This window comes from Heterocephalus glaber, unplaced genomic scaffold (assembly GCF_053883595.1).
Source record: "Heterocephalus glaber isolate CG9 unplaced genomic scaffold, H.glaber_assembly_v1.0 deba00000676, whole genome shotgun sequence".
Classification (NCBI taxonomy): Eukaryota; Metazoa; Chordata; class Mammalia; order Rodentia; family Bathyergidae; genus Heterocephalus; species Heterocephalus glaber.
The window spans coordinates 15,011,321-15,026,278 of NW_028258156.1; the positions used below are offsets into that span (position 1 = coordinate 15,011,321).

A 14,958-nucleotide genomic window follows, 5' to 3' on the forward strand; every position below is an offset into this window, starting at 1 on the left:
TCATACTTGTGTACTCTAAGACTTTTATTTAGTCTTCTCCCAGTTTGATCAGAAGGATATATTCACAAAAGAACAAGAAGTCCCTTATGCACTGCTATCTCAGGTAGTTGGAAGTTCTTACTACACAGAAATTGTCTAATCCTGTGTGTGGTCAAGAATAAAATAAGGCTAAAGATTAATTTGTTGTTCTTTCTAAATATACATTTATACAGTATGGCTTAAATTTTTAGTGTTTTTCACATATATAATTTTGTACAAATACCCAGATCCAATGTAACTAACTTACATTTTATTTGTCTTCTAATCTAAGCATTTTAATAATAAAATGCTAAATGTAATTCATAGATGATATTCCAGAAAAATTGTATTAAGGTGTATCTTTCCTATTGTAGACTTTTAACAAAATATTGATTCCCATATTTTATATACTTATATTGAAGAATGATGGAGTAAACTTTCTGTACTGATCAACAGCATTGTGTTTTTTAACTCAAATATAAGCACTGAGCCTTGCTTCTCTAAATGTATGCCTAATGTAGCTGGTGAAATTTTTCATATTTATACATTTTGAAATAAAACAAATAGTTTGAATAATGATGATATAAATGAGCACCCAAGAATGGAACCTGAATTTACATTTTTCATAATAATTTTCATTTATCAAGCTCAATATTAAGGAACTTACAGATTTTTTAATTTGTACTAAGACTTACACAAATTTCAGAAACAAATAGCACTATCTCCCTTTTGAATTAAGTGTAAAGTCTCCAGATCACATAATATTTAAGTAACAGAAATGTGATTTAGCTTTGCAGATTTAAACCTCATCCTACATGCGTCACTTTCTTTAAAGGATCAATATTTTTGCCAGAAATTATGCTTATATAAAAATACATCATATGCTAAAGAATTTGAACTTCAGAAATAATATTACACCACCCATTTTCAACCATACACATAACGCATCCAGTGTTGTTGCACCATGCAAAAGCAAGGTAATTACACTGATCAGCATTTATTTTGCTCAAAGAAGATTTCTTATCCAACTGGCCCTAATATATCTGAAAGTTTTACATTTTAAAGCTACTTAAAATATTTTCTTAAACTACATAATTTTGAAATGATATTTTAACAACAACTAGAAGGACTAAGAAATATGTCTGAATAAGTGATAAGAAATATGTGCCACAAAGCACATAAGTACCTGTGGCCAGACGCTGATAATTTGCACACTGATCATTTTTCACATGAAGTTTAGGCATAGTCCAGAAATCTCAAACACAATGTATTAAGCATTTTGTAAATGAGCTTTTGAATGTTAAGTTTCATTCTTTTCTTTATGTATCAGTACTGACTTTTGTCATGCACTGATTTAGGAAAATCTTCCCTTAATGGACCTTCAATTAAAATGGAGAACACTGGCCTTGAATAGATCAAATAACACTTCAGGTCACAATACATATTTTTTTAAAGGATGATAAAACTAGAGAACCCTTTCTGAATTTGCCTAGAGACCTGATGTCAGGACCAATCCAACCAGTGTACGGGGCAGGTTTACCAGTGGAGTGCACAGTAACCTCAAAAGCCCTGAGCTAAAGGCAAAATTGTTTTGATCAAGACATACAGATGAGGCCAGTGGAGCTGGGATGGAGTACAAAGAGATGAGCATTGTTGTTCTTTTGAAAACTGACAATAGTGAGACTAACAAGGAGACTGATCCAGATGGAGAAGGTTACCACAATCCAGGCAAAGATATATGGCTCAGTGAAGCCATGCAGTGATGGAGGTGATGAATAGAGATCCTAGCACTGATAGGTGTTTACACCTTCATGTGCAAAGATAGAACCGGTATTTTTTTGCTTTCATAAATTGAGTTTCAAAGGTGAGATGTGAATAGGAATTTTGCAATGAAGAGTCTTAGTCACTTTCCTTGTTTCTAAAACACAATAACTGACATCAGTTTAAAAGAGGAGCAGTTTATTTAGCTGAATCTGGATTTTCAGAGAATTCAGTCCATAGTTGGCTGGCTCCAAGACAGGAAGGGTGTGGTAGGAGAATCTCCAAGGAAATCTGCTCAGAGCATGGAGGGCAGGAAGCAGAGAGAAAAGAGAGGAGCCTGGTAAGGAGGTACACCCTTCCAGGTCACACACCAAAGACCCACCTCCGATCAGACCACACCTCTTCCAGCTCCCTCGGCTGCTGAGCTCTTTAGGAGATGAGTCCACTGATGCAGACAGTGCCCCGTGAACCAAGCACCTTCCAAACCTCCACCTCTGAGTTCATGAGAGCTCTGCAGGACACTGGAGATCTGACCCATGACAGACGACTTCAAACAATTGAAACTGATGATTGGGAGGGTGACATTAGTAGGAAGCAAGTGTGGATGAGAGCTTTGTCTAAGGAAGGAGATACGTCTTCAAAGCTGGAGAAGGAAGGCACAAAAGAGACAATGAGGCAGCAGTTAGTGAAGTAAGAAGAGAGTGAAGAGAAAGACACTTCCTGCAAGCACAGAGGGGGAAGCTTTCAAAAAGTAAGGAGATTAATTTCGTGAGATTTTGCTGGATGGTTGAGAGACAGAAGGTATTAAATGTGGCAAAGAAAAGGTATATGGGGATCTGAATAAAAGTGGACAATAAAGTTGATTGGGTTGGATTGACGGAGTGAAAAGACAGAAAATTGAAAACAGAAGCAGACAACTTCTAAAACACACACACACACATCTGAGGAACAAAAAAATAGCTACAGCTGAATGTGAATTTTTTTCTGTATGCCATATCTAATATAAATGATAGCCATAAAATTCATCAGATAATTGGAATTCACTTTCAATATTGCATGTATTTATAAGCATTGTTTTTAGTACTACCAAATTCTTTAATAATTCTATTTTAGTTATCTGTCCCATCGTTTAAGAAAATAACCAATTTTAGTGATCCTTCAGAACTTTTGATAAAGTGTGATAATTGGGCACATAGGGATAATTACAATTTGGCTTTCATTCACATCATTTAATTGCTATTGTGAGCATTCAGCTATCATCTGCATCAAGCCATTGACCCCAACAATTCGGTAGGAATTCCAATTTAGGAAGTTGGACACATTTTGTATGAACTAAACTCTTATTAACCGTCCCTTTTAGTAAACCATTTTCTTGTTTCGCTGGTAAGTTTTCATTTTTATTAAATGTTTTTAAAAGGTTATTTTTTTATTACAGGAAAGACAGGCAACGGTGCAAAAGGAAAAGAACGCCTCGCAACAGCCAAACAAAGTGACCGACAGGAACAAGATGCAGAGAGCCAACTCTGTGACTGTGGACGGACAAGGCCTGCAGGTCTGGCTCTGGGATTCACATTTCAATGCCTCTGTCGTTGTTATTTGTCAGCTCGGAGAAGGGCATATGTTCAGTTATCAACACGTTTATTTAACAACTTTATTAGCTCGGTAGACTGCTTTGGGATGATTGTTATTAATTTATCAAGATGTCAGGCTTATAGTTGATTGACAGAGTGACATTCTGGTTGGATTCATCATTTATGATGTTATCTCCACTTAAACTCAAATTGGCAAAATGTCTTTTGTCAATCTGAAAGTTTTTGCAAATTACTACTAAGCATACATGCTTATTATAAACATTTGTGCTATTTACACATGTTCTCTTTATGTATATTTATATATTTATACATAGACACACACATTAGGATGGTATATTTTGAAGAGACATTGTCATTGTGAAATTATGTCTTAAAAGAGAAGAAAATGATATCTGCTTGTATGGATACTTTTCTTACTAGATATAATCATTAAGATAAAGAATTTATTCTAATTTATCCAGATCTTTAAAAGTTTTCAACAAAATACAAACCCAATCTATATTTTTAGGTTAAATAGACTCAAGTAATAGAAGAGCATTTTTAAGTGCTTTAAAAATCTATAAATTATTCTTATGATCTCTACCATCAAAATGACTTTTTTAATCTACATTTTAAGGAATTTTATACAATGAATGAAACTTGTCTTTCTTTGTCTCCATTTCCAATTCCAATAAGTACACAGTCAAAAAGGTGCCTAGTCCATGAAATTGTACAGTTAGTTACTTCAATTGATTATTAAGCTCAAAGGTTAAACAGAATTCCATATTATAAAAACTATAAAATTATCATAATTGAGACTACTATATACTTCATTTATTAAGACTAACTCATGATGTAAATTTTGGAAATAGTATTTAGCAAGTTCATTGAAGATCTCAAATGTGAAATCTATCCAAAATTTTAATAGTGAGACCAAATAATTATTATGTGATCTTATGAAGTTTTTATTGAAAAATGCACCATTTTAATTCAATGTGTTAAGTACCATATTGATTAGTTTAGATTTTTTAATCACTCTGAGGTCCTGTAATGAAATTAATGAAAGGAAATCCAAATGTGAAATCTAAGTATATTTCACATGTGATGAAGCACATATTTCTCATGCTGGAAAGAAAACATGTATAATTTGTTAATATTATGTAAAATTTATGCACTGTAGTAAAATTTTACATGTATTAACCCATATAATTATCTCAGTAAACATGAGATCAATGCTACCATTATTATCACCATTTTAAAAATTATCCTATTGATGTCCAGAAGTACAGTGGTGTCTCAAGTCCACACTGGTTGTCAGTGGTGAAGCCACGAATTAAATAAGGGAGATCTGACTCCAATTTTGTGTGCTTTACTCCCATGAAGTCAGCCTTTCTGCTTCTCTCTAAACAACTGTTAAATTTAGGACTTCTTTCATCTTCCATGCATTTTTATATTGTTTCAGGCTTTGAGATAAGAACCATTCATTCATTATAACTTCTGTTTCATCAGTTTCTTAAGATTTAAGAAGTCACGTCTGAATGTTCTCATTTTTAAAACCAAGTTAAATGGTACTTACAGACTGTATGAAAGCTGGAAACAGACCTAGCACATTAAAAACTACATAATTAACGTTCTGTGGATGCATGAATCTTTCTAAACACATAACTTTCATGATTCTCATAACTTTTTTTGGCATACAAATGTGTCAGTTTTATGGTAGAAAAAGTTTGTGGTAAAAAAAATCTAGACAAAACAACAGAAAAGAAAGACAAAACAACAGAAAGTAGATAATACTGTAATTTTCATAAATAATTTTTGACTTTGAAAACTTGGTATGTTATGTGCAAAAGTCTGTTTCATGTCTACACATAGATATTTACATAGTTTTAGAGAAAATGTAAAAAACCAAAAGAATAAGTTCCTGAATACTTATTTCATGGAGAATAGAAGAAAAAAGTTTGTGTTGTGGCTATCAATCTTAAAATGATAAAATGGTTGTTTTCTTAATCCAGAAAGGCCAAAATATCTACCAAAAATTAATTTCCTATGAGTTTTAAAAATATGTATCATGAAACAACATTGAGTTGCAGTCCAGTTTGCATAAAACTCAGTGACAGAAGAGATCTACACTGCTTAAAGAAGACTATTAATCATAGTTAAGCACATTCATCTTACTTCTTTGCAGCTAACCAGTATAATGATCAGGATTATTATTTCTAATTAGAGGAAGTAATAGATCATGTATAACCTTAGGATGAGTCTCATTAATTAACCTGAGTCCCAGAGGACTTCAAACAGCGGCGGTGAGGCACTCTGTCTCTGTCATCACTCACACCGTAGGTTTACACTTGAGACATATGACCAAATGTCACTGAAAAGACAAATTTTAACATGCAAGAGATGTAAAAGTATAGGTAATTATCTCGGGTGTGAATAAATAAGGAAAACTGAAACAATTGTTTAAACTCTTTTATGTTGAAGTTATCTTGTGCCCTACTATTATTTGAAATGTCCCAATGACGAAGTCACTGCAGAACTTATAATGACCTTTACTTGTAATGCTTTACACTCAAGGAAAAAAAAGGGGACCTTTATACCTAGTACTAAAAATGTGTCTTCCCCCATGCAATTGCTTCTCCATGTTGTCTTTCTTATTCCTTAATTTCTTATTTTTTAATTGCCAAGTTTGCAAACTAAACACACACAAGTAGTATACTTAAATGCATAGTATGTATATACATTAATTTACGTCCTCTCATTAATGTGTGTATATGAATGTCCTTTGCTCACTCAGTACCTTAAACCCTACTAATTCTTTCATAAACAGCCTCTCATTATTATTTTAACTACTTAAGTCCAGAATTATTGTTCTACAATTTTAACTATTGTAACAATCATTCAACTGAGTCCCTTTCTCCCTATACATGAGGATATGATAAGATATGTAAAAATAGAAATGAGGAAAATATTCTCAGGGCTGAGAGTTCTAGACTTCTAAAACTAAATTAAATGGGCAAAGAGGTGATATTTGGCCCAAGGTCAGTGCTGCTAACCATGTGTGTTTATGCGAAATGAGCAGCTCCACACTCTAAGGCAAATGCATGTCCAGGAAGTTCTAGGAGGAATAGAAGCACTGTGGTCAGAGAGAAGCAGAGAGTATTTTAGAGGAATAAGAGGCTGCTGTCAGTCTGGAAAGTTTGCATGAGAATTTTGACTTTCAATGTGAGATGAAGCATCACTGGGGGAAGCGGTATTTAAACAGAGGAATGACACGAAGAGAATTCACTTTATAAGGCTCACACTTGTTAGGTCTAGATTGGTGAAAAACTGAATCTCCAGTGGATATCTGCAGTATCACAATTACCTGGGTCTTATAGGATGGAGGACTGTCAGGAAGGAGCTGTAGAGGTGGAGAAAGATTTCGGCAACTTGATCAAAGGCCTATGCTAAAGGCTCAGATGCAGAATTTGTAAGAAATTGAGGACTCAGGGACATTGCCAACTTGGTTGGGCCCATGCAAGTGAAATAACGGAATTGCTGTCAACTAAGAGGGCCACATTATATATTATGTTGTCATATTTTAAAAGCCTGCTTTGTGGTTAGGGGTGGTGTGAAGGAATAGCTGTTAACTGAAATATCACCATTCTCCAAAATACTTTAATTCGCCTCTATTCTTCTAATTCATTTGATTTATTTCTGCACCTAATTACTCTAAAAATATTACCAGATTTGTACTTTGTTTTGGAATACTCACTAGACTGTAGTGAGAGATTTATTTTTAATAATAATATGCATTTTGTCACAATTGTTATGGAACTTTACTTTGTATCTTTCTTATAATGTTCCTTTAAATATTCCAATAAATAAATATTTCTAGAAGACATTTTAAAATACATTTTCAAGACAATTCCAAATATCAAACTCAATGTGAATTTATATACAGTGGCACATAAATGACAAGCTAAATGTTGAGTTTAAGGAGGAAAGGAAAATTCATCCTAATGAGTATTTGGGTTCAGATTTAATACTTTGTCCAAAAAAAAACCTTTGAGATTCTCACTTCTATTTTAAAACATGAGATAACAATACAAATTAAGCTCAAATTCCACTGAATGTACATATGTCATCATTATTTTTTGCCTATGATAAATTTAGGAGTTCTAATTTTGTACAAGGAAGAAAAAAAGAAATTGAAATGTAGTCTTTGAATATAGGTAGTTTTGGTATCTCTTTATTTTTATTTTTAACAGGTGAGAGGGGAACACATTAAACGCCAGCAGCAGCAGCACAATAGCTTTAATATAATTAGCACTTGATATACATTAATTGACTAAATACGTTTGGTTTAGGGGAAATGACTCAGGAAGGCACTACCAAAGTTATTCCCGCTCATCATTCTTCCAGAGGACTTAGAGGCAAATTAGGAAAGAAGAATCTTTGTGCTCCTTACCAACAAGAGGTAATACAGAGGCAGACACAATGATACATGTGGATGAAAATTAGTCGGGAGAGAGAAGAAAAATTAATAATATTTCACTCAACTTCATTCATGTAATGAGATGATTGTAACATTATTCACTGATTACATTCATTAGAAAAAGGCCATTTCATTTCAGTGCTGGAAGGAAATATGTTGATAAAATATTTTTAAATGATTTAAATAAACCGGAAAGAAAGGCATGATATGATGAAATTATTATTTTCAATTGTTTCATCAAGTATTTAAGGATAATTTCTAGGGAAGAAATAACACTGCATTAAGAATAGTTGGAATCTATGTTCCAAAAATAAATTGATCTAAAATTTCTCACCTTAATACTAGAGAGTTGCATTAACTGTATAATTTTTAGAAAAAGGAAGTCTTACTATTTTTAATTATTTGCATCAGGTCTGGTTAGTTTGGTTCTATGTAAGTATATATTGGGTAGGGAAACCAATTTACTTGAAAGAGTTTATCTTGTAACATTTTATTCAGGGAAAGTATAGGATTCTTCCCACTTTATCTAAAAACAATACTCTCCTCTATAAGTAAATGCATGCTCATTTGTTTAGTGTTTATTTCCCCTCTATACTATGAGCCACAATTAAGTTAAGCCATTGGTCATTCTCCCTCGGGAGAGCAGGCAACAGTGGAAGCAGCTGTTGGATATAGTAGAGCCACCAGCCCTTCCTCCTTAGGTGAAGAGGACACTGAAAGTTAATGGACTCCTCTTGCCAAAACAGACTTGATACATGGGCACCATGTGCACCAAGCAGAGAAAGAAACCACTGAGGAAAGATTGTGAAGAGAGGGGAATTTAGGCCGACAAGAGTCTCATGCTATTGAATTTCTAGTTCACAGGTGCGTGGGAAGACAGAGCCTCATGTGCCTCAGAGCTCTGTTAGGGACCTCTAAGAATGCTTTCTATCATTGCTTCTAATCTTCTTTCCTTCAAATTCTGATTTATTCTGTATCTTTTTCTCCCTGTCCCACAAATTGTAACTTTTATTTTCATATCATTACAAATGACCATGCTTCTTCCTAGTGGCCTCCCATCTGCCCCCAATTCTGTACCTAGTTAAACTTACCTCTCAGGGTATAGGTAAATGCCCATTGGTACACTTCATAGAAAAGAAAAGCCATGTTCTTGAATTTGTGAATTGGTATTTTATGATGTAGAAATAACAAAAGTCCCATCTGAGGTGAAGTACGCCTAATAATTTGTCTATATATCCAACATTTTTTTCTAGATCACTCCTGTTCCTGGTACTCATCCGCTGTTAGTTTTTGTGAACCCCAAAAGTGGTGGGAAGCAAGGAGAAAGGTATGTTTTTAAATGCCGCATTTATTTTATATATCACAAGTGTAAAAATATAAACTAAAATTGTGAAATAATAGTGTGTAAAATATTTCTTCACTGTTTACTTTTAACAGGCAATATATGATGCTATCATCTCTGAATATTATCTGGCTAAGAAATTATCTTCTTTTATAGTTGAAGCTATCTCCTATTAGCTTTTGGTAAATATTTTATTATCCTCACTCATTATCTGCATTCTTTACACATCCTTATCTTCTCCATCCCTTAAGGAATAGCTGCGTGTACACTAAGGCTTCACAAGCACTGTGGAATAAAAATTTATTCTCTAAATGGTCAACCAGAAGACTTTGAGTAAATCACAACCCAGAACTAAAGAATAGGATTTATATCAAGCTCATAGGGAAAATGTATTAGAAGGAATTTCTGCTGGTATATTTTGGGGAACTCACAGTAGAGTTGATCTGAATAAGGATGAGCTACACCATCAGGTGGCTCAATATTCCGGCTGATAACATAAAAGTGTTTTTGTGATGCATGAATGATTAAATCATCATACTTAATTTTAATTTTTAATTTTTAACACAAATATGAAAAGCACTACTCTGAAAATAAATGTTGTGTCGTACTACAGAAGACAGTCATAAACAAAAATGCAGCCATACCTGCTGAAGGTAGTTTAGATGCCTTAACACAACTGCTATAAAAATAAAACAAATTTGCATTGTAGTTTACCAAATAAAAATGTAGAGAAGTTTCTGTGAATAATAAAATTTTGAAAGTAATTTTCTTTCCTGCCATTAAACTTTTGAGTTTATTCCAATGAAATGAAGAGTCCTCATTTTTCAATCAACATAATAGATTTTGCATAAAAACTATTACTTTTCATCAACATATAGTTGTATTTTGCTTTTCTAAACCTATCCATTATTTTAAATAAGTAGTAGCTTAACAGTTAAAATTTTCATGATCCTTTATTAAAAAATAGTTGCTTCATTCATGTAAACATAAACTAGTAATAAAATTATTTTCTCCAATACCACTTGTGGTATTGGAGATGGAGATATATTGGTCATAAAAAAATTAACTTAATGGGGAGAAGGTGGCAAGTTTGAGTACTTGTAATTTATATATATGGTAAACTGAATTTACTATTTAGCTAATAATGAAAGGCCAAAATGACATATTTTAATAGGGTACCAGGTGATATTGTGATACTTGCATATATTGTATAATGTTTAAATCAGGTTAAACACATCTATCTCCTCAAATATTTACCATCTTTTGTGGTGAATGCTTTCACAGCTCTTCCTTCTAGCTTTGAAAAATGTACATTATCAAGAATCATCCTGCTACACAATAGCACACCAGAACCTCTTGTTTCTCTCTAACTGTAACTTAGAACCCAGTTATCAGTCTTACCCTTTCCTCCTGTCCTCCTCACAGTAGTTTTTATAATCACCAGTCTACTCTTGACTTTTATGAGATCAACCTTTTTTTATTCTTCCCATGAACGATATCATGCAGTTTTTGTCTTTCTGTGCCTGGCTCTTTCATTTGACCTAATGAGTCCCAGTTCTATCTATGTTGTTACAAATGACAGACTTTCGTTATTTATGGCTAAATAGCATTCCATTGTGCGTATGTGCCACATTTATTTTATCCATCCATCACTTAAAGGATACCTTTGTTGTTTCTAGATCTTGGCTGCTGTGAATAGTGCAGCAATGGGCACGCAGTACAGATCCCTCTTCTATCTACAGATCTCCCTTCTCTGCTTTTGTGGTGCTAGAATTCAAACCTAGAATCATGAGCACATTAAGCAAACCCTCTGTTCTTGAGCCACATCCCCATCTCCCCCCACTTCTTTTGATAACATTCTCAGTAGTGGAACTGCTAGATCTTATACAACTTTTATTTTTTAAATTTTGGGAACTTTTGGACTGTTTTACACAATAGCTCCACTACTTTTCATTCCCATTAATAGTTTCCAGCCTTCTCATTCCTGCACATTCTTGACAGCACTTGTTATCTTAAGGTTTTTTGCTAGTAATCATCCTTACTGGAGTGAAAGGAAATCGAAGTGTTGTTTTGATTTGTAGTTCCCTGAGAAGTAGTGAAATGGAAGGGTTTTTTAATATATACACCATATCTGTTCCCTTTTGTTAATATGATCACTTAAATACATGCATATGCAGTAAAGGAATTTGATAAATTTCAATGTCCCTTCATGATAAAGTGCTGAACAAATTAGTTAGAGAAGGAACATAAATTCAACATAATAAAAACCTTTTATAACAAGCCCACAGTTAACATCATACTATATGAGGAAAAACTGAAAGTTATTTTCTTAAGATTTGGAATGAGATAAAGATTCCAGGTTTCATCACTTTTATTCATTATAGTAGTGAAAAATCTTAGCTAGAGCAATCAAGCAAGAGAGAGAACTAAAAGGCACCAGGTGGGAAGCAGGGAAGCCAAACTGTCACTGCTTAGAAATGACATAATCTTACACATATAAAATCCCAAACATTCCACCAAAGAAATTTTGGAATTAGTAAAGTTTCAGGTGAAAAGTCAACATTCAAAAATTCAGTAATGTGTATAAATGCCAATAATGAATTATCTGAAATAGAAATCAAGAGACCAAGCCTATTTACAATGACTCCAGCAACTTAAATACCTGAGAATAAATGAAACCAAAGGGGTAAAAGATCTCTGAAATAAAAAATATAAAACTTAGGTAAAAGATAGCAAAGACATCACACACATACACACACACACAAAGAAAAAGTAGAGCTATACACTATGTTCACAGATTGGAAGAATCAATATTCTTTAATAGTCCATGCTACCCAAATTATCTGTAGATTCAATGCAATCCCTGTCAAAACATGAATGATAGTCTTTACAGAACTGGAAAAGACCATCATAAAATTGTTTAGCACCACAAAAATACTGAATATCTAAAGCTATCTTGAGGAAAAAGAAAAAAGTGGGAAGAATTACACTATTACACTTTGAAATTCACTACAAAGCTGGAGTAATTATCACAGTGTTGCACTGGTATATATTGTTTCACAAAACAAAATAGAATAGAGAATCTATAAGTAAATTCATGCTTCTATAGCCAACTGATTTTTGACAGAGATACTAAGAACATGCATTGGAGAAAGGACAGTCCTTTCAATAAGTAATACTGGTAGAAATGAATATCCATATGCAGAACAATAAGAGTGGATCCCTACCTCACACCACTTATAAAAATTAACTCACAATAAATTAAATACTAAAATATTAAATCTGCAACAATGAAACTACTAGAGAAAAGATAAGGGATTTGGGCATAGAGATATTGTCATGGGCAAAGATAGTTTTGGACAAGACTCCAAAAGCACAAGAAAGAAAAACAAAAATATATTATAAACAAAAAGGTAAATGCCTCACAAAGAATTAGATAAGAATCACAAAGAATTAGATAAGAATTACATCTAATTTGCACATTATATACAAATGAAGTATTAATAAAAAAATTCAAAACATATTTTCAAAAGAAAATATGCTCTCCTCAAGATAAGATGCTTTTGTAGATGACACTTTGCTTAATATCTAACTTCCTTTTTATTCAGTACATATTTTCATTAAATTAAAATGAGGAGATGGAGATATATTGGTAATAAAAAAATTAACTTAATGGGGAGAAGGTGGCAAGTTTGAGTACTTGTAAATGCATAGTCACTTGTGTTTTGTCCTATATACACTAGTGGGAACCATTCAATGCCAAATAAAATTTAAATATGATTTAAAGAGATCTACTTCTCATATTATGAATGTAAACTTGAATGTTCTTGCATGTATAAGAGGTAGCTTTCACAATGAAATACCATACAGTGTTTTCCTTCTAAAACTTTTGGCTGGTTTGACATTGAATTGTTACATAAGGTACAAAAGGTCACAGACTCATATATTCACACAAAGTTTCCCATCACGGACAGTAGGTTTGAAAGTATTCACTCATTCATTCAGACAGCAGCCTTTGAGCAAATTACACTGAGCTGGGGATAAAAGACCTAAGCCATACCTTTGTGTGGGGTCAGACACATAAACGGATACACTGCAATACTATAGGGTAAGTTTTAGACAAGAAACGGAAGTTCAAAAGAGAAAATATAGATGAAAACTGAGAAATCTTGGAGAAGTTGCTTGTAGCTTTTGAATTGGTTGTTATATAAGTTGATCTTTGCATAGGAATGAAGGAGGAAGCCAGATTCATGAAAGAGCGTGGTGTCAACCAGGAGGAATTTACCAAGGTTAAAATTAGGGGAAGATAGATAGTAACTACATAAAATTACAGTCATGTTAAAAAGACGTTTTAGTTTTACAATGTGAGAAACTTGACACTAGCAGTTTCATTATGGGAACAACATGAGTGTACTTGCTTATTAAATGCAGTAGAGGAAGAAGCTGGATTGCTAAAAATTTAAGAGAGTGGTGAGACAAATTGAAAACCTAAAGTAAGGCTGTGAGTGCGAACAGTGAGGGTGGCAGGCATTTCTCAGATCCTCTAATGAGGGTCAGGTGGTAAAGAAAAGGAAATATTTAGAATGCATCTAGTAAGATCTTTCTTTGGCACTAAGTGACATAATGAATCAAGCTCTAGAATGTGGGGTCATTGCAGATTTCCAGGGTGGGGGGGTAATACAAGCAGAAACTGTATTACATAGTGAGTTGGGAGAGTTTTTAATGAGTAAATATCATATATATGTGTGTATAAAATGTGTAGCAATATTTTCATAGCTAGTATATCAAAACTAATGCCCCAAATTAAATATATCTCTTCAGTTTAAATATTTGTGTAAGAATTCCAATCATACGGGATGGGTGTGTACTTGAAGTATTTCTATTGCATTTGTTAACCAAATATTGATTTCTTTCAGAAAAAAATCAGTTGTTTAATATTTGCCAGTTGAGATGGCTTAGCAGTTTTGTTAGCTGACTGACCAACATAGTTGATTATGTGAAATGATTAAACAGGTGGGGCTGCATTCCTACATGAATACTTATAACATGTAAACTCTCATTTGCTATGTCTGGTAGGTGAAATAATATGGAGTTCCACAGAGGGATTTATACATACATGACTAGTTATTGAGGAGAAAATTCAACAACTTTGTACTAAACTTTTAAAAAAAGATTTATTTGAAATCCAGCAAGAGAACTAAATAATGTTCAAATTGGAGTTGCAGAATATTCTAAGTGCTTATGCATATTTAGTATGCAAGCATTATTTTTAAGTTCTAAGCTATATCTCCTATGTAATGACCATTAAGTCTTTCAAATACCTTTAGATGCTATTGATCTGTTATATATATTGCTAGTGTTATTAATGCAAGCTTGTCAAATATATTTTTATTAAAACTATAAATTTATAACTCTAACATATGCTACTTTTTTGAAAAAACAATTTGCTATTACTTAATTTTCTCTTTTTTTTTTCCTCATCTGCACCTATATAGAATTTACAGAAAATTCCAGTATCTACTAAATCCTCGTCAAGTTTATAGTCTTGCTGGAAATGGACCAATGCCAGGGTAAGTCTGAGGATACTATTATTAGCATCAACCTATGTAATAGTAACCAATGAAATGAGCAGACTGACATATCTAGAAATAATGTTATTTGAATACAGCAGCCACGTCAGTACATTTAAAAAACTGAATGTCAACTACATAACAGAACTTATAACAGATGCTTTTCAAAATCACTAATGGTTCATTTCAAGCAGTTTCTTCTATTCTAAACATTGTGAA

At 33.1% G+C, this 14,958-nt stretch overlaps 1 protein-coding gene across 10 annotated transcripts in view; it reads left to right on the top strand.

Moving 5' to 3' along the window:
• The window catches only part of Dgkb (diacylglycerol kinase beta), a 620,388-nt gene that overhangs the window by 221,971 nt on the left and 383,459 nt on the right, over positions 1-14,958 (top strand). For all 10 annotated transcript variants that reach the window (XM_004839605.4, XM_021254159.2, XM_004839601.4 and 7 more), the window contains 3 exons: positions 3,215-3,331; positions 9,081-9,154; positions 14,665-14,739. In XM_004839605.4, coding sequence (XP_004839662.2) covers positions 3,215-3,331; positions 9,081-9,154; positions 14,665-14,739 — 266 coding nt within the window. The remainder of the gene's footprint in view (positions 1-3,214; positions 3,332-9,080; positions 9,155-14,664; positions 14,740-14,958) is intronic.